Below are 20,969 nucleotides of genomic sequence, written 5' to 3'. Positions count from 1 at the left end.
AAAATCGATTCGATCGATCGAAAGGGAAAACGTACCTTCGTCGATGTCCGGTGGCAAACCACCGACGAATACTTTCCTAGAGAAACGTTCCCCGTTTTCGCTGCCCTGACTGTGAGGACTGCTCCGACTCGGCGAAGAAAGCGGCGCTGCTTGAGAGCCGGTTATCCCGCTGCCGACCCCGACGCCAACACCGACACCGACGCCGACGCCGACACCGACTCCAACACCGACACCGACACCGACACCTACGCCAACGCCGACGCCATCCAACTGACTCGGCGCGTTCGGGTCCTCCAACAGGGTTCCGCTTTGATCCTCCAGACTCGGGAAGAACGGTGATTTGCCTGAAACCATAACACGCCAACGCTCTCGTTATTCCCACTTTCGAGTATTCCTCTTCTTCGCTCGAAAAATTCGCCACGCGACTCGACCCGACTCGATGCTCGGTTTCGATGAAACGCGGAAACGGCAAAGTGGTTCGATTTCGCGACAAAACATGACAATAAATCGCGATATCGCGCGACAGACATCGCCATCGTTCGTCGAATCGTCTCGATCCTCCGCTCCGAAACTCACTGTATCTTCTTCGAATAGGAAATCTCGCTCTTCTGATGAACGTCGCCATTGCCGGCGAATCTTCGGTTACGCGTAATGACAACGAAAGTGAAGAAAACGTGAATTCGTGCAAATGTGATCGTTTGTTTGCCGCTGTCGTTAAGGGAACGCAGAAAACGAGCAAAACGCGTGCGAGTGTAACGGAGCACTCGCGAATGGACACTGCTGCATTTACGAAACAGTCGAGCGTACCCACTCGGCGCTCGTCTTTTTCTTCCTCGGTTACTCGCGCGAGTCGAGAATCGATATTGTTTCGACAATTTGTCTGGTCGAACGGCTGTTTCGTCCCCCGCGAACGCGGATAACGATCCTTCCGGCGACGAGAAAAATGAAAAACAGCCGCGTGGATGGAAAAGCAGAGGGTGCTAGAGGCTGTAACGGGAATCGAGCCATTTACTCGAAATGGATTCGAAGCAAGCTCCATCCAAGATTCGCCCCAGGCTTCGAGGGTTTACGAACCGAGTCCACCATCTACTGTTGCCCTTTCTAGCTACGCCCGAGGAACGAGCAGAAGGAGATTTAATCCCCGCACCCCCGAAATAGCCGTGCGATAATCTGTTACGTGTATAGGGTGTTGGTATAAAATTTCATCGAAGCGGAGCATGACTGGCACGCATCGTGCTCCTATCGATCCGAACGCGGTTTCAGGCCCTAGGTCTTCCTTTCTCCTAACCCCGGGCCTCGATTTCTCGTTAATCATTCGCTAACCCCGACAGGGCATTCGATCGACCAGGCTAAGACCTTTCCTTTTTCCGACACTTTTCCAGGGACTCGTGTTTTATTCTTCTCCGACGATTCCTTTTCGAAGCACGAGCAAAAATCGACCTTGTGCAAGCAAAGAATCTCGTTTCCTATTTTATCTTTATCCGGTATCTTTCGGCGAGACTGGCGAACCGGCGCGGTTGTTAGAAGTGAGTATCCGCTTGACGCGATACGATTTAAAAGAGGGCGGTTCGGGACGACGCTGGGCATCGCTGGGGTCCAAACTGGTCGAGTTTCGTGAGATACATACTCTCGGGGACGTAGATAAGGGAGAAGGCGAACCGATAGCGCACCCTCCGGACGGGGAAGCACCTCGAGGCTTAACCACGATTCCGTAACTTCTTCGACCCTTTCGAGGAACCAGTTAAAACGGATAAGTCGGTGCATGCGTGATCGCGATAGCTCGGCAAACTGCAGACACGGCACGAGGCGTCGCGACACGAAACGGGAGGGTTCTCGATCGACCGAGACCAGCGGAACGACAGGGTGGCTAAACGAGAAATAATCTGCACGGATGGATCGAGACTTATCGTTTTAAGAAATTATTGAACGCTTTCCCGTTTCACGTATATGACTCATAGCTGTTGTTTCTTGCGTCAGCGTTGATATCTTTCGCTCGTCCATTTACAAATCGAAGACTGATCGACGCGATTTCAGAATTAATTCGAAGGCTATATAACTGTCGAGTCTGAGAAATCGGTGACGCGAGCGTTAACCAACAAGGAAACCCGAGTCCTCGCAATTATTCCTAGTGGCTATAAAGTAACGGCCATCGCGCAGAGGTCAATTCTGTCCCGTTATACTCGCAAAATATTCGAACGAAGATCGAAGGCGCAACGGTATCGCTGTTCGGAAAAGGGGTTTTATCTACACGCTGTCTGGTTTGATTTTCCCTTAGGATTTCGTGGAAAGTAAGGAAAAACGAGGGAAAGGGAAGTGGAAACGCGACAACACGGGACTGGCAGTCTTTTAGAAAGGCGAAACGTAGCCGAAGCGAGATGAGAGGAGCGGAGATGAGCGGATGAGACGAGTGGAGACGGAAGGAGAAACGGGCTGGTCGTTTCGTCGCTCCGCGACAGATACGGGACATCCTTCTAACACGCGGCTCCAACGCTGCGAGGTTGTTCGGATCAATATTACAGGTAGCTCTACTCCCTGTGCCCGTTCCGCCCTTCCTTCGTTAGCTACGCCGCCATTCCTCGCCCCTCGAGCACACGCGTACGTACACACCGAGACGGTACCTTAACTCGCGCGCACCTGATTCTACCTCCTACGCTTTCAGCTAAGCCGAAATTTTACACCCAAGTTTTCTCTACACCGCGCAAAGTTCACCCTGACACAAGCTGCTATCTCTCCGTTAGCTACTCGAATCGTCGAACAGGTAGCTAATAGGAACTTTGTTATCGATACGATATCGGCGAGTGATCGATAGGGTACAGGGGTTGCCACGCGTTGTCCACTTTGTTCATCGAAAGGTTAAACTGGCAGCGAGCAGTAGCGGAATCGGATGATGGTGTTTGGGGAATGCGAACGACCTTACTTTCGTTACCTGATCATATCGAGGCTTACGAAACGACCTGTACCCGCGTGAGCGCGATCGAAAGAAACCCGCGTGGAAGCAGACCGAGGTGAATGCCCTTTTCCAGTTCCCACCACCACCACCACCGTCTCCATGCTTTACCCCTATTGCCTCGCGCCGCGGCGCCCCCTTACGATAGCCTTCTATTTTCCTAGCGTCCCGACGCCGATGCATCGTAGTATGCCATTCCCTTTCCCCTTACCTAACCCTCTGTTTCTGCTCTCCGTTGATTTTTCCTCAACCGCAGGCGAAAGCACGTGGATCACGCTATTGCTACACGAAAGCTGATAAAACCTCGTGTATCGAGGAAAATCGCTTGATCCTTTAATCGTCCCGGTAATGCGTAATAAACCGCGATTGCTTTTCCACCGTTGAGGGCGGAGATAAAAATAAAACCGTGGCAGGCTGCTAGGGCAGCTGGATATCGCTCATTTCGGAAAGCTCGAGGGGTCGAGAAACGAACACACGGTCACGCGACTTTTTACAAGCCGTATGTAAATGTCGCCGTAAATCCCGGCTGCAATTTACGCGATAAACGCTATTACCCTACCAGACTCGCCGATTTTCCATTTCGATACGCGAACGTCTCGTAAATCTCAGCCACGTCGGCCACCCTGATGTTTCACAGCTAACGACGTCAACTTTGCTCCAATTCCATGGAACTTTTTAAAGTTTAAAGCATCGAAAATTCGTGTACCATCGGCGAAGGGAACGCAACGCGCGGAGTCTCGCGTAACGAAAGGAAGGACGGTAGAAAAGCGCGACATCTAATCCAATTTGGAAGGTAAAAGGGGAAAAGCCGGTCACGTAGGAAGAGGAGGGTTTGTACTAATAATCGGCCATTGTTGAGGGAATATAATGAATGTTGTCTCATGGACGAGGTTGGCCATTCTTCTTTCATGACGTTCTTCCTGTCCCATAGTCCCCCGTAATCCCCGGCTACGATTTACCCGGTTTCCTTATTCCCAGAGCAGATTTCATCTTAGATAAGCTCGAAGGGATTGACTTTTCTGACGAACACCGAAACTGCTCGCGTTCTTTTCAACTCAATTTCACAGTACGCCAGTCAAATTTTTCGTCGAGACCATTCGAATGCCGGCCCGAATATTCCTTTTACTCTTTACTTTTTAGATGCTCATAGAGCGTTATCTCGCCGCTTGAAACGCACGCCCACGACTTTTTTTCTCCTCAACGATCGACCTTTTCGATAACTTTACGGTTCGCGTTCGGCGTCGAGTACGAAGAGACTTAGGAAAAAGAACTCAGGTTCGTTACCCTCCGATATCTCGCCGAGTATCTCGAGTGTGGAAAAATAGGAAGGTTTTCCCGTTTTTCGGTGCGCTTCACGATTCTGAAGCACGCGAATGCGAAAAGAAAATTATGACAGCGGGAGTCGGTCGAACGGCTGCTTTCTCGAGGCAGTAAAAACGAGATAATTATTATCGGGAAAGAAGGATCGATTAAACGCGGAGGAGAAAAGGAACGAGTCGTTTGAGCGACGCGGAAGATGGAAGAGTAATCGCAAGAAGGGGGTGCTTTTCCCGGATTGCCGGTGATCGCGGTAATCTGTAAGGCAAGAGACGAGGAGGAGGAGGAGGAGGAGAAAAGAGGGATGGTCGAAGCAGCAATTAAAACGTTACTAGAGGCGCGACGATTTCGCTACCTCTTTTTTTCTCTCTGTCGTCTAGCTCACCCCCTGGCGCCCTTCCTTCCTCTCTGCCGACTTCCGTTCGCCAGCGCAACTTATAAAAATTCGTAATTATGGGCTTATTAACGACTTAGAGAATCCAGTAAATTAACGAGCACGCGTCTCAAGAGCCTGGGTCTACGACAGCCCTTCTACGTCCTCGTTCCGTCGACCTCGACGAGTCGGCTTTCGTCCTCCTTCTCTTCCTCGTCGCCCTTTTCCCGCGATATTCGTCCAACCCCTTAGACCACGATCTACTAACCACCGTGAGAAAAGAGAAAAGAAAAGAAAAGTGGGAAAAGCAGGAGAGGCGACGCAGTCTGCGAAATTGCGCGAGCTTCGCGGTAACGAAGTTGTCATTGCAATGGTCGCGAACCAAAGAATTTCAAGTTTTCAAAATATACTCGACTTTCTCCGACGCCTTTTTAAACTTGCAATCTCGCTTTGGAGAACTCGAACTCCCCTTTCTGTTTTTCCATCGACGTCGAACGCGAAAGTGCTCTTGATACGAGACGCGCCCTGTAACGCGTTAAGGCAGGTCTTGAAAACAGGTCTGCCCGGTACCTCTTCCTCTTTTCATTCTTCTTCTTCTCTGGCTGCTTCGCGCGAAGCCTTAACTTCGATGGATGAATCGAAGGATAAAAATCGTATGAAACGAGGATCGGATTAGGAGGAAAGTAAAAAAGTCGATAAGAAGGTCGAACAAAAGGGATGATCGGTGGGGTAAAAGTAGTTCGCGACGTCCCGCGGATTCGCCACGCGAATAAAACCCAGCTGTTAATAATTACCTTTAATCGACTGCCTTCTCTGGCAAACTTCGCTACGAGACTCGCGGATTTTAATTGGTCAAAGAATCGCTTTTACCGTCCTTGGAGAAACTGGTTAGAGACGAGCAGTTTCAAACGATAATCGTAAGTCTCGGTTGGATTGTCGATCGTTCGGCGGATCTTCTCGATCCACTACCACCTTTCAACGGACAGGACAACTTTAATTATCCCATTTCTATTCCTTCGACTTTCTAATACGTCGGAACACGCTCCTCTTTCTTTTTATAATATACATCCGATTTTTACGGTTCGTTTGCGATTTTTCGCCATCTACCGCGACAAACTATCCTGTAAAGAGGGAACACGAACGGCGCGAAACTTTGCCAAGGATGCTAGGAATATCTGGGACAAGGAAAATCTTGCGCCTTGGCTTCGATGTGTTTCGCAACGACGTCTAACGTTTCACCGGCAAAAATGACAAAGAATCGAACGCACCTACTCGCGAGAGTTGGTCCACGCGTTCACCACACGATTATCGTTGAATCGTGCTTCGTTTCTGACGCGATCCACGGTTATTTTCGTCTCAGTTCCTTCGATCGATACATTCATCCGGCAAATATTTTTAGCGAGAAAACTTGGAGGCTCGTTGTATCGATTCGTACAACAATAGAGTATCGAGCGAGCTCATTACGGATTAAAAACTGAAGAAGCTTCTATCGTTATTCACGAAGAACCCGGTCAAAGAGATTTCAAATTCTCGATGAGCCGTCTAATTAATGTACTTATTTTTAGTAGGTCCGCCCTTCCAACCTAATTTGCATCCGCTGAATATGCAAAACGCGACCGCCTTGACCTCTTCCTTCCTGCTTTCCTCGATTCCCCAAATAATCAAGCAAACGAAAGAATATAACACGAGTCCGCGTATTCGCCGAAGGAAACATGATTAATTCGGGCAGCAGCGAATACCGTAACTCTGCAGATCAATTGCTACGGGAAATTAAGCTCGCTTCCAGTCTAGAGATTATGCTGCGCTACTTTACCGCCCACGATGTACCGTTACACGTTTTCTTTCTCTTCGCTTCTCTGCTTTCCGTTGCTTCTGTCTCGAGAGCGGGACCACGCCAACGCGACAACACGAACGCAACAATGGCACAATACGATTTACAGCTTGCCTCGAGAATATCGTGAACCATTTCGCGCATTTGATTCGACCGGGAACAGTTGAAATTTTCCCGCGTCCATTGTAATTTTTCCCGATGCTCCAAAATTTGTCGGCGACCTAACAAGGAGAGTATCGGTTCGAAAGAGATAGAAGGAAAGGCGAAACCATGGAGGCATCGCAGGAGAGGAGACTCTCGATGACGGGGCGGATGAAATTACGGATCTGTTCTTCGGCACCGCAGCCGCGTCCTTCGCGCGTGCCTCTGCTCATCGACTATCCTCTCCGCGACGAGCTTTCGGTAAAAATGTCAATTAGAACCTTTGAGAAAAATCGGCTAATCAAATTTCCCAACGCAACGATCGCGAGCAATCGACGTCGCGAGGTTCTTGTGCAAGCGCAAATTTTAATTGAGCAACGCGAAGGAAGAAAGGACGGAGTAGTTTTCACTCACCGTGCAGTTGCGCGAGCGATTGCAGCGTGCTGGCATTGCAGTTCATGTACCCTGGAACAGAGAAGATGAAAACGATTCGATTAATTGAACTTTTGTATTTATCGGTAAGACCGACGTTGCACGAAAGCGAGAATCGACCTAGGGAAGGAGATTTATCGCGTTTGCTTGCAGGAGGATCCACGCGCGCGTAACGTTATACACGCGGCACCGGTATTATATCGTAAGGGTGTAAGGGAAAAAGAACAGAGGAGAAAAATCAAACCACTCGCGTGCTGTTCTCGAAGATCGGGTTGCACGGTGTCGTAAGCAGCGACACGAAAGCCTGCTGTACCTACTGGATAACACGCGGTTGCATAATTCGAAAAAAGTTCGCGTTTTAGCCGGATTATCGGACGAAGGAGGCTGGCAATTGCTAACACCGTCGTTTTTCTAATAAATGATTTTTGCACCGATTTAAACATTCAAACGAATGACTTGTCAATAGCCCGTGTCGATCGATAACGATCGAATTACGAAGTTCGATCGGGCTCGATCCTTCAGCAGCCTTCGTCCGCTGCAAGGGAAATCGATTGTCTCGGATGATATCGATTCCCGAGACTCGTTACGATATCCGCGACTTTAACAGGTCTGGATTACGAAACTGACAAACTTGTTAGTACAGTGAGACGCGTAAAGGATAGGCGAGACCGGCTGGTTTTTCGATCACGAAACCGCGCCGTTGCTCAACGCTGTGATACGTTTTGAGCAAGCCGGTGGAGGCGCTCGATCAACTTACAATCGGGTTTAAGTTTAAGAGAAAGTTTGATCCCGACTTATCGTTTACAAGTGATTCCTTTCTGTTTCGTCGCTTCGCGAGTTGTGGGAAGGCTCCGTTTGTGCGATCGACCGTCAATCGGATCGAACGGGGACGAGAATATCTATGAGAAGACCAGGGGCTATTCTCGAGTGCGTTTTTCGTTGCTCGACAAATCCTGAGTCCGTTGCTCTCGCGAAACGCTTTCTTCGCTCGTTTACACTCGGCTACGCTCGAATGTATCGAACGGTCGAAGCAACAAAGCAAGCGCTATTCGCGGCCAGACCGCGCCTCGCTGATTTGACCCGTCGACAAATACTTCTCTCCACCCTCCCTCCCTCCATCCCACCCTGTTTTCACGCGAAACAGCATTTACTTCGGAAACGAAACGCTCGTTTCGAGCCACGAAACCACGACGGCTTGACTTTTTGCCAAGCAACGCGGCTCCGCTTGTCTCTCGCAGTCGCTCCGTTTCGATAAAATTTCCAAACGCTTTCTCCTCCGCGGTTTTCTCCGCCGCGACGCGAATGAAAACCGCCTCGCGACCTGTCCGCTTTACCACGCCTTCGTCAGGCCGATCGTTTAACGCCAGTCAACCAACGAATACACCGTTGTACGACGTTGATGCTAGTTCAAGCCGCGATTTCCTGCCGTAACTTTATCGCCTTTCGAAACGGGCAAAGTCGACCATTTGCTCGACTAACCGAGTAATTTTGTGGGAATACGAGTCTCCCGGCCGAGTTTCGCCTATTCGATTAAACTGGCATCGGTGACATAACGCGAGCCACCATACGGATGTGCATATTAACCCATTTAGCTCCGTTACGCACGGACAATGCACGGTCCGCCTCGTGCACCGTACGGTCGAGTTTGATCGCGCAAACGAACACGGAAGAATCGACGATGCCTCTTGTTCGAAAACTCGAAGCCTTCTCTCCGATGCTAACGGGTGAGGGAGCTTTCTTCGAAGGCGAGAAGGTCGGAGGCGCGCGATAACCCCAAGGAACAGCAGCAATCACGCGTTAACGCCTGACGAATCGTTTCGATTCAGATATCCTAGTTAAATTCCCGCCAGTTTCAATGCTGCGTCCAACTCGCGCAACCGGAACACGCGCGTCCCGTTAACCGCACAACGAGATTAAACATCCTGTTCCTTCTACGAGGAAACGAGTGAAATAAATGGTGGAAACGATATAAGTACTGGCGATCGTCTAGTCGCAAACGTTATACTAACAAAGTAATCTTTCGACGCGAACCGCGACGATAAATTAAACGGATTGAACGCGGCCTGTTCATTGTAGTGGATGCGACAAAAGCTCGTATGCAAAGGAAAAAGTGAGGAGAAAGATGGAGCGAAGTTAAACCGTCGATTTACGTGACAAAAGCTTCGTGGTTGTGGTCGTCGTCACCGTTGAACGCGAACGGGTAAAAAACAAGAGTGAGAAAAAGTTGATCAACTGGAATGTTACGCGGAGGAATAAAAAGATAACTCTTCTCGACTTTGCTCGCTGTACTATTCGACTGTTAAGAATAGTCTCGAGCATCGGCGAGAAGCTAACGTCGCAGAGACTAATCCGATTAAGTAGCCGCGAGTAGAGGGAACGAGACTACTTGAGAGTTCGAAGGAAGAAGAACATAGAACGTTTCGTGCTCGCGATCCGACCGGCTTCGATATAACCCTTGACCTTGCATCTTAAACACCGCTGACGTACTCCGCTTCGTTATCTCTCTCTCTCTCTCTCTCTCGCTTGGTCTCCTTCGATCCTGCACAGTCACGAGGCAGTTCCGTCTCTTTTTATGGAAAAAAATGAATTTCCGAAGCAACGAATGGAGAGAAATTTTAATTTGAACGACGAACGTGTACCGTTCTCTAACGTTTAGCGCAACCGAGACGATTTCTTATTTCGTCGGTTTAATTTCGTCGAATTCGAGTGACGTTTCAAGCGATGAAGAGGCACTCTCGAGCGGTTAGAGTGCGATCGTTAGCCGGCAAGCACGACCTTTGCGGCGGGCTACGAAAAAGCGGTGGACGCGAGAGATGCGGGCAATTCGGGGAGCCGGGCTAAATTTAAATGGCCCGGTACTCGACGAGGCGCTTGCACAGCCGTTCCATCCCGTCCCCACAGCCGGCTCCGAGCGGACGTTACCTATACGTGCCGCGTACACGTGCGTCGCGACCGATCAGCTGGCCCGCATGCAAGCTTCCACCACCCTCTTCCTCTTTCACCCATCCCTGCCCCGTATCTCTCTCTTCCTGCCCCGTTGTCCCTCGTCGTTTGCCGTTCCGTTTCCGACGTCCCTTCGATACGGAGCTCCACTCGACCACCGCGAATTCATTGGGAAACGGCGCGCCGCGACCAACGGGATACCAGGCTGCGCCGTGGAAACGTTTCGCATCGCGAACGTTCACGGCCGAGTAAACCAACTCGCCGAGTGAACTGCAATTTTCTCCAGTCTGCCGACCACTCGATGCGTTTGCATCCGCGTCTGAGTCGATCGCGACGAGCTTCCGGGCGTAAGGAGGTTCTCGTGAATCGAGTCGACCCGTTTCCGCGTCGACGGACAAAATTGCGAGGCGCCGAATTCGCCGATTAAGGGAGAAACTTGGTGAAACTGTTTAAGGAAGGAAGGAAGGATGAAGAGAGGTGGCGAGCAAGCGAGGAAGCGAAAACCAGGAGAAAGAGAAAAGGTTGAATCCGGCCGGGCAGAGGGTGGCTGAAACTATGCGATCGATAGTTGAATGCCCTCTAGTTGACATGCGTAGCCCATACCTGCTCTCCTACCCACGCTTTCGATAACTTTTTCCTTTCTATTCCAACCCTGCCGTTATCTCGATCAATCGCGCCTCGATAATTCGCCCCTTTTCCGAAGACGAGTAGAGAAGTAGAGATAGTCTTCTTCTTCGACTCTTATATATCTCTTCCCGTTGCTGTTCGAGTTTTATAGGGAAGAAGCTGGGACAAAATATCGCAGAAAGCGTCCCGTGTTGGGAATTACATCCAATTAGTCGCACGAGTTGGCATTGATCCGAGAAACGGTTCGATAATGCATTCCCGCATTAATTATCGTCACAGTTCCGAGCTATAATTATCCCGCGTATCGCGCGAACAAACTGCGCGAGAAGGAAATCGTTAGCTCATAGAAAATATACTACCAACGAATGAGTATTCGTCGAGCCGATCGTTAATTCGCCTCGATCCGTGTCTAATTTTAATCGTAGCAAACGGCGGGCCTCGTGAAAACGATCCTGAACCCTCCCCGTTCTCGCGAATGGGACAGTCAAATATCAGCACGATTGGCAGATTACCCGATCGAGAACTTGAATCGAAAACGCTTTCGTTTGTTAGAGAACTAAATCGATATCTTATCGGTGGTTCGCGATAACCAACCGACCGGCCTCGTTCAATGTTTTGCGTTCCTATGAAAATTACGCAACGCGTCAGCATTTTTTTTTTTTTTTCAAAATCCACGTATTATCAAGATTTTCTACGCGCGATAAGAAGTCGCGACTTTCTTGCCTCTCTAAAAGGAATTACGTCTAAAGGAGTTTTCCCGAAACATTTTCCGCGTAACGTTTTACGCAACTCTGTGTTCGTCCACCGCGAATCATGGCCGTCGTAAAGTCGATGATTTCGCGCGCTGTCACTGTACCTAGGCGTGCACATTAAAACGTACACGCGTTATATAATTGCGCATTGTTGCTTACGTAACGTAGGTGACTGTCGGTTAGGCGAAGGAAGCGCGTGCGATAACGGACACGGTAGGCGTTCGGGGATAAAACAACGTTGAAAAGAGAGTAGCTAGTTTTGTGGAAACGGATCGATCGGACGCGGTGTTCGGTGCCAAAAAATAGTGCACAGCGTGCATAGGGTCGGCGCGAATGACCGGCCGAAAAAGACTGGAGGTGCGGCCGAGGCCGATCGATACGGAGCAACCGTGCCGTGTCAGTAAATTCGGAATCGTATACACGATCGTTGCCAAAAACGCATCGATTCGACGAAAAATAGCCGAATCGTTCGATAGGAAAGAAAATGATTTCTCAATTACGCGATAGGATAATAGATGGTGTACAGGCTTGCGACCGTAGGCTAACCGAAACGTTGCAAAGAACAGTCTGGCTGCTGTTGGTATCGTTTTCGAAAGTCGGTCGAGGCTGTTGCGACAAGGGCCCGCTCGTTGAGAAACAACGCAAACGAGGAAGGGGTATTTCGTACGTGTACCTGTGAAGAAGCATGCCAACCAGCTACGAATCGTTCGTTTCGATCGATTCGCGGTGTACAACTTTCAACTATTTCACCGGTCATAGAAACATTTTACCACGAGTACGCTACGTTTAGCCGGCGAAATTTGCTGTACCGTGCCGTGCCGTCCCGTCCCGTGCGTTTCCTTTTCCGTTCCCCTAGGATACCGTTCACGGTCGCGCGCTCCGCACGCAACGGACAACCTCGGTACGCTCTTACGTTTTCCTCTACCATCTACACCATTATCCAGCGGTTTCTTTGCTGTTCCTGGGATTTCTCGCGCGTGCGATAAACAAAGATCAACCAAGGAAAACTTCTATCCCGCGTTGTGCAATTTATAACGAAACGCTTTTCCTGCTTCGTTTATCAAAGCCGTTCGAGCGAACGGGTAGGATGTACGGAAAATGGGAAACGAAAGAGAATAGAAAAGGTAGCGGAGCGTCGCGTTTACGGATCCCGATAGGCGGATGGAGGAGCGGATAGAGGAGGGATAAGTAACCCGGAACGAAACGCGTTTCAGCCTGGTGTGTATATACGAGCAGGGAGAGAAGCTTTTTCCCGCGGGGTAGGGTGGAACGTTGCGCAGGTCAGGCCAGGTCAAGGCACTCTAGCGGCGAACGAAATACAGGGTGGCCTCGAAATCGCGATAGAATCGAGAACGATACGATTGCTCGATAGTAAAAGGAAATCAATGCCATAATATTGCAAAACCTTCGTCGACGATGTAAAAACGAGGCAACCTTGAAACTTCTTCGAACTTGTTTCAAGCTATTTCCTCGACACGGATTCCGCGCGATTTTCCTTTCAATTACAATTAAAATGAAATTTCACGGGAATTAGAGAAATCGCGAGCCCGGTGTGTCTCGTGGTCCGAGATACGAGATAGGAGCCGGTGATTGCGCACACTCTGTTCGAGCGGAGCGTGGAACAGGTGCACGGCACCTGACCTACCGAAGAGACCTTTTAAACTTTAAAGGGCCTCTCTTTCACGAGAATTCACGATGGGTTCGGTTCGTTCGAACGTTTCTCTCTGTCGCGAATAACCGATTTTACTTACGATTACTTATTACTCGAACAATTTTCTTTTTCTTTTTTTCTTTCATTCTCGTATCGCAAGACGGAAGCATGGAATGGGAAGAAAATACAAGCTCGCGAGATCACGTGGCGAGACACGCGTCGACGAACTCTCGGCTCGAGCCGAAAACGGCCAGGCTGCGAGTCGTTGCGTCATCGTGCCGCGTTCGCCCCGCGAGCGTCCCGCAAAATTCGAGAAAAGCGCTCCGGGTATATATGTACGGTATGTAGGCACCTTTATTGAGAAACGTGTTATTGGTCCATGGGTAGATGTCGGCGCTCGAAGGTGTCTCGGCCGGCGCAGCGCCGTACGCGCGAAACATCTTCCCACCGGGCTATCTGCTCTCTTCTTCGGCTACGCGGGCCCCTGAGATCCGACTACGGTCACTCGGCGAACCCGTTGAATCTCGGCGAATCTCGGTGAACTCGGCCGCGATGCTTCGCTCGCCGCTTGTCCCGTACTAGCCGCGAACCCTTTTCGCTCCGTTTTGTACTCGTTCCTTCCTTCTTCCCTTTAGTTTCCTCTGTTCGCTTGCTCGTTCGTCCGCACGGCCCGGTCGCCGTATTCGCGCACTTCGAACCTCACCTAGGCGATCGACTCTCGATTCTCGATACGTTCGACACACCGCGGGCAAGACGGAGCGAGTGCGTGCAACGGGACGCGATCAGAGCATCGGAAGTTCCGTGTTTATGCACAAGGCACATACGGACAGAAAACGGCACGCTGGTGGGCGCGAGCGAGCAGGCAGACCGGATCACCGTAGCACCGGGGTACCGTTTCGTTAGCCGATGAACCGCAGATAAAGCTTCCTCCTCCGCTATCGCGTCACCGAGCCCACACTCCGGCGATCTCTTCGATTTCACACTGTTACACGTTGCGACACACTCGATGTTTCGACCTCGCGATTCCCTCTTTCCTCGATCGCGCACAATAACGAAACGTTGCTACGCGGTTTTCCACAAATTTTCCTTTCGATCGACGGCCGCGGTGGACGACCGGTATCGTCGTATCGCGGCGTGCGCAGGGATTATGCTTACGCTCTTCGGAGGCGAAAGCGTTCTTAGGTAAGGGCTCGCGCGATACGCCGACTGAACCGCGCGCACTTTACCTCGACTCTCCTATACACCTTCCTCCCAACAGATCGTGCTCGTTCTTCTCTATACTTTGCCGCTTCCTCCACGAGTAGCCGGTTCGACGACTTCCGGTAAACGCACACGTTCGACTGTTTGTTTTTGGGAAAAGGCGTGGTTACGGTTACGGTCACTGTTACGGTTACGAGTGCGGTTGCGCGACGCGCGAACACGGCATATGATACGCGCTACTCGAAGTTCGCTGAAGGAATGGCTGCCCCGCGATGGTCCCCGGCCCCCAGGCGTGGGAGGAAGCTGGTAGAGAGTGTAGGCGCGGTGCGACGCGACGAGGCATGCTGCGACGAAGAGAGCCGAGTCGAGTCGAGTCGAGTCGTGACGGTACGGGTCGGGGCGGGTAGGGAACGCGAGCGAGACCGGGCGAAACGAGCTGTGGTGGGGGCGAAACGAACCGAGACGCGACGGAGGAGAGAGGCGAAAAGAGGCGAACCGAGCCGAAGTCCATCGCGGAGCATGCATGACGCGGCGTGTACACACCGACCGCTTCTGACGCGTGTGCGTGCATGTCTGCGTACCGGCTCCGTTCGTCCACCAACGGACGCGACAAAGTAGGAAAGCACGCGCGCGACAGGGATCGATGGCGCCGACGAAGCCGCTCGAAATCGCTCGTCGGCCGGATCGGCAACGAGAACGGGCTATTCGATGAACGAAGACCACGCTAACCCCCCTATCCACGCGCGAACACGCGACACACATATGCACGTGTACCCACCCGTAGTTACGTATGCATAGTGGAAAGAAAGAGTTAACAGCGCGTACGAGCGACGAGGAGGAAAGCAGGACGAGTCGCAGGGGCGAGGGCCGCGGGCTGCGTCCACCAGGGGCGTACTACACTTTCCAAACACCCTAACTCGAACCTTTTGCTTCTATTCAAATTTTCCTAAACGAGTACCCTCGTACACCCTATAAATGATTATCATTTTTTCCTTTTACATCATTTGAATAAACTATGCCACTTCTAAGGCAAATCGAGACGATAGTCGTACAGCGCCAAAAGGCCCGTCAACTTGATGGACGAAAAAAGAAAGCCGTGAAAAAGTAATCTAGCTCGCGCTAGGAATATTCGGAGTAGGATACCGAACTCGAGTGGTGGTCGTTCGTGGTTGGCATGGGGTTAAGCTAGCGTGCGTGTCAAAGGGGTCGAAGAAACAGGAGGTAGTCGACGTAGCCGAAGATAAAAAAGAACGATGCAAGACGTTGCACGCATGTGCGCGTAGAGAGGAGAATATGATAGAACTAAAAATGGGAATCCAGCTTATGCGACTATACGTATGGTACACATACGGGAAACGTACGGCAATGTAGGCGCGCGCAAGTCCTCGTTCACCGGTTCAGCATTGAAACGCGACGACTCTAAAAACGCGTGCGCACCGTGTGCATTTACTGCGTGCGATGCACATTGACCTAGCCGAGGATCGTGTGCCGTTATACTTCCATCGCTTTCTTATCCACAAAATTACCTATTTTTTCCTCCAACCGCTACTTTCCAAGTACCCACCGATTTGCGATTGTAAAGTAAAAGTCGTTTATTAAATTATAGATTGATCGGGCAATCCGTTAGACTCTTCGGAAGGAACCAGCGAACGGAGCGGACACCTATGGTATCCGATGCGAGCCGCGGATCAAAGGATGACAAAACCGAGAAAAATGTTGTAACATTTCATTCGTTAGTGTGCAACAACTTGGTCGCGTAGGAACTCGATAATACGCTCAAGGTTGTCTGTTCGCGAGCGTGCCGCTTATGCGCGTGTTTCTGCGTACACGTGACATCGCGCAATACGCGAACGCCATTTTGGTCGCGCGTCAAATTTGGCTTCGAACGAGATTTCCCTTCCCGTCGTTCGATCGTTCGAAAAACGTGATCGAGAAGCGAGGAGGAGTACTTTGAAATTGGTATAACGATCGCAGGAATTTTTTCGGAGCATCTCACCAACTGACGAAGGGTGAAAAAGACAAAAAGGGCACCTCGTGCGAACCGCAATGTCCCCTTTGATTTGCAATTCGTATCACCGCGCCCGATCGTGTCTCGTCTTTGGAGAATCGTGTTGTCGAAGCGTTCTGTACATACATACTCGGTTGCATACAAGCCCGTTTATAACCGAGCTAACGCAGTGCCGTACCACGGCAGAGATAACGTTTACCATCGTTACGAGTTTTCGTCGGAGCTCACGCCCCGCGGTGAATAATTACGTAACGCGTTACACGCGTTTCGGAGCTTCGCTTTCGAGCATCGCGCCAATTACGCCTCGTTCCTGTCCGTCGGATTCCCCTTCGAGAGAGAAAGAATTTGTAAGAATAAAGGAGGAAAGTTTTTGCATACGGTAGCCCGTTTAATCGGATCTAATTTCGCTGCTTCGCGAAATCAGTCTGGCTAACTCCGCCGCGCCGCTTTTCGATTGCCCGTTAAATCGACGTATATTTATCGTTCGCGTAAACATTTTTGCGCATTATCTACACGGTGGTCTTCGTACGCGCGACACCGCGCTGCCACGAAGAGGTATACCGACACGGAGGATCGTTTAATCGATCCTCAAGGTTACACGGCACAATTATTAGCGAGCGTGAACGCGCGATCGTTGCGACATACTCGCGGCTCGAAACGCATATCGATACGACGTCGTATGCTGGCGTTTTGTGACACACACCCGTTACATAACCGTGCACCAGCGACTTACGCGCTGTCTTCTCTGGCTACCTATCCGCCTAGCTTCTTTCTCGCTCGCTCTATCCCGTACTCTTTTACCTGTCCGCCTTTTCGTCAACCAAAGTTCGCAGGCCCGAAAACGCGAACTACGCGAGTATCGTATTCGAGTTTATTCGTTTAGCGAATTCCTCCTCGAAGAAATCGTTTTTCTGAAACGAGACTACGTTTGTACACGCATACGTGTAATCGAGTTTCGTAACCGGCGACCTAGTAACAAGTCGACCGTCGACCGATCGATTCATCGTTAATGAAAAGTTTAAACACGCGGCGAAAGAGGAGCGAAGAATTTGCCGACGAGGCTTGCTGGCGTATAACCAGGCGATATGGAATTTCGCGAGGTGGTAAAGGAAATGGTAAGAAATGTCGCAAGTGCGCCGATCGCTTCGGCGAACGTAGTGGAAGAGCCGAAACGCGATGAAAGAGGAAACGGCGAAGAGGAAGGAGTCGCACGGAACGTTTCTCGTCCGAAACGATTGCCCCCTTAGCTAAAATAAGCGGAAGTAAGCAACGCGAGCGGGCGTCTCTAAATTTAGACGTTGGCGTGTGCTCATCCTTTGCTTTCCCGCTCTCAAAGCATTACGCTAGCAGGCTTGTCTACGCAACTTCCACTCCGATTCCAACTTCAACCCCGTCCCTTACCTCGAACCTTCGCGCGTACACGTACCGGCCTGCGCATCTTAAGCTCCATACATAATGGATATCAGAGATCCCGCATCGCGGAAAACTGGTCCTATTTGCATTTCGATATCTCCAACGTTCCTTCCGTCTACCTCCGCTCCAGACTTTTCGACGAACACGTATACCAGCGAACAGAGCGTTTTGCGTCGCCCCACGAATACGAAATAACCTCTTAACCGTTTCCGCTCTAATGCCTTCTATCCACGTCCCTTTTGTTTCTCATCGAGTTTCAGCGAAATTCCAGTTCGCCTGAGCGTCGGTCATAGAAACGGTAGCTCGCGTTTCGCATACTTACGCCCGCAGCTTCCGAGCGAACGCTGACACGTAAGCGCGAATCAACCGAACCAGCTGACTGCCAAAACAGCTGTATCGATGCACGCGACCACGATGACTCGCGTGTTCCGTGACCGATTCGATGAGACACCATGCCCACCGGTCTGTCGTCAGATTATATACAGCATTGTCGAATTGGAAGCGGAAAATTTTCCGTCCGCCTATAGTGAAGTAACCGCGATGAGGCGGAGGAAGCGGGCGTAACGCGGTCGAAAATGGGGCAGCGTACGTGTATCGCAATGTCGCGGCTGTTATCGGTGCGGGAACCGGTACGACGATAACCGTAAGCCGTAAAACATTCCCTAACTCGTATTCGAAACGAAACCTCTCGAAACGGGTCTATCGCGAACGATTCGAGCGAAGCACCGAATCGAATCAGCCGTGCCACTGTTAATCGTTATCGCGGTTCACCGCCGCGACGAAACGAGAATCGCGTTCGATATGCAATTTCGATAACGCCCCGCGTCTCGATACGATAAGAATGATTTATTCGACGGAGAAAAGTGAAAACAGCTCCGCGTGCGGTGAATCTTTGGAAAAGTATCCGAGGGCCGATCGACGGTCGAGCATTCTATCCCGGGAGCCGTCTTATTTTTGGACTCCTTGCGTAACGAACGATGCGTCGGTCGACGACCGACACGAGCAACGCGCGTTAATCGTGTGGCACGATTTCGGTGCGGCCGAAACTCGATTACGATTCGATTTTATTGTTTCGATGCGAGGCGACACGCTTTCGAATCGAGCGCCATCCCTGCAGACGAAAATACGAATTACCGTCCGCGCGCTGCGCGCTGTCACTCAGCCGCGACAAAAGTTCGAATTCGAACCGCTCCCATTTTCTTTTTTTCTTTTCTTTCCTCTTTCTTCGAGAATCAGACTTCGAAAGCAAAGTTATCGCGACGCAAGGCGAGTAAAAAATCTTTATAATAATTCGACGCAACACCGTCTATCGCGTTACGTCCAAGCGCGATTACGCCACGTACGTAACGATTTCAATGAAACACCGTATCGTAACGAATAGGATAGCCAATGCTGCGCATGGTATCCTTGAATTTATGTAACGCTCGTTCTTCCATTATTCGTCGGGCTTCTTTAACCGTGCTCTCTCCCTCTCTCTCTCTCTCTCTTTCCTGCTCTCTCGTCGAAGGCTGCACGATAGAACGGTTGCGTAACAATTTTTGTCGTTCGTTTGCGTTTTCGCTCTTGTAAATAATTGGACGGGGCGTTCGTTGTACGAAACGCGACGTCGGGAAAAGTCGGCGGAAATTGCGACCGTTCGGGGATAACGAAAACCGTGGGAAAACAGTGAATATCGGATGAAAGGATTCAACGTGGAAACGAGATACGTTTGTAAATTCTCGAAGAAATGTTTCCAGCAATCATCTGTGAATGCGTACTTTTAGCAAAGGATCGAGAACGCTTTTTCGCTACCGAGTTTTCATGTCCCCGGTATTTTCACCGGTTGCGTGTTGATCGAGCTTAAAACATTTCCGAAGGGAATAAAGTCAGGCAAGTTTCGAATTTTGGTTAGAATGCGAAGCAGCTTCTAGTCTCTAATTTCTCTGGAGACGCAGGAAACTAGTCTACGAATCGGAGGGTAGCAATTTTTACGAGCGTTAGCCCTTTTAGTCACCCTAAGCAGGGTTTCTCAAACTCTCCCAAATTTCTACCAGCGATCTTGATTCTTTGCCTTTTGAAAGTCGCGGAACCGCGCGAATGCGGCAAAAACACGGAAAGCAATGGAAAAGACTAAAAGCAGAGGCGAGAGCGATGGATTATTTTAAACTCTCGGTGAAAAGAAGGACAGCGGTGGTTTGGGCGTTTGAGAAACGCTGGCTCAAAGTAACAACGGGGAAAGTAACGGCAGGAGGGGGTCGTTGCACTCAGCCAGGAAAGGACCCACCCCCTAGACACGCGCAAATGACGTTGCCGATGGATAGCTGGCGTGCGGTCGCGTAGAAGGAGAGGTTGATCGATGAAATCGGCCCATCGGATCGTTCCCTCTTCCTCTTTCCTTCACTTCTCACTCGGTATTCTAATTTCCCTTCTTTTCTTACGTTTATCCTTCCACGCGGCGAAGAGAGGCTAGCGTATCGGCGAGGAACGAATGGAAATATAATTAAAAGGGTGAAAAACTATTGCAGGTGGAAAGGAGAAAAAGATGGAAGGTTCGTTCGCGTTCCAAACGAGCGCGTCCAGAAACGAAAGAAACGGGGAAAAAATGATAGGAAACGGGCGAATCGGTCGTCGGCGAGTAAGGGAAATCGAGCTAGAAATAATATCGTGCCACGGAGAGTGATTTTCCTAGCTCGGTAAAAAATCTTGAATCGTTTCCAGATACGTTTATAAGGTTCCTTTGTAGAGGCGACAAAACGCGGCGGTGGAAAATGAAAGAGTTTCGATTCTTGTTTGAAAAACGGGGAAAAACGCGGTGGAGTAAGAGGCAGCGTTCCCCTGCTCGTCGACGGGGTATAAGATATTTAACGGGAACGTCGCGGCTGGGGTATTCCGTGGAAAATGAAACGAGACGTAAGATTGAAAACGCGACCTTGATAGGTTTCAGGTGCAAGGCCAAGAAAAGGGGTTCCGCGATGTCCAGGCGTTAGTCGCATCGTCGCGTTGGCCGCGCCTCGTTCGTTCGCCCGCCTAACGCTTTCATCCACTCTCGCTCTTTCACCCTTCTTCTTTTTTTACCCTTTTCATTCTTTGACGCAAGCCTTTTGTCCCCCCAGGATATTTGCGGAGCTTTGTTTCGACGACGGACTGTATAGCGGCTTAAATATACGTCGCTAATGGCACCGGCACCGAGGATACAAAGGGTTGCCCGCCCGCTCGATGCCGGCCAATGTTTATTTATAATTTGACCGTGGTCAAGGAAACAATGCGAGTCGAACCGGCGGAATGAAACGGGGGAAAAAAGCTAACGAATCGAGAAGTTGAGTTATCGAATCCTATTCGGAGGCGCGAACCGTAA

The 20,969-nt window shown here is 50.4% G+C and overlaps 1 protein-coding gene across 1 annotated transcript in view; it reads right to left on the bottom strand.

Moving 5' to 3' along the window:
- Positions 1-20,969, bottom strand: part of orb2 (cytoplasmic polyadenylation element-binding protein orb2) — a 43,140-nt gene that overhangs the window by 10,386 nt on the left and 11,785 nt on the right. The window contains exons 3-4 of the mRNA XM_034325564.2: positions 7,024-7,074; positions 36-344 (exon numbers count right to left, since the gene is read on the bottom strand). Of these exons, the coding sequence (XP_034181455.1) occupies positions 36-344; positions 7,024-7,074 (360 nt within the window). The remainder of the gene's footprint in view (positions 1-35; positions 345-7,023; positions 7,075-20,969) is intronic.

This window comes from Osmia lignaria, chromosome 5 (assembly GCF_051020975.1).
Source record: "Osmia lignaria lignaria isolate PbOS001 chromosome 5, iyOsmLign1, whole genome shotgun sequence".
Classification (NCBI taxonomy): domain Eukaryota; kingdom Metazoa; phylum Arthropoda; class Insecta; order Hymenoptera; family Megachilidae; genus Osmia; species Osmia lignaria.
The sequence above is the reverse complement of the archived record's forward strand: the minus strand, read 5'-3'. Positions and strand labels throughout refer to the sequence as shown.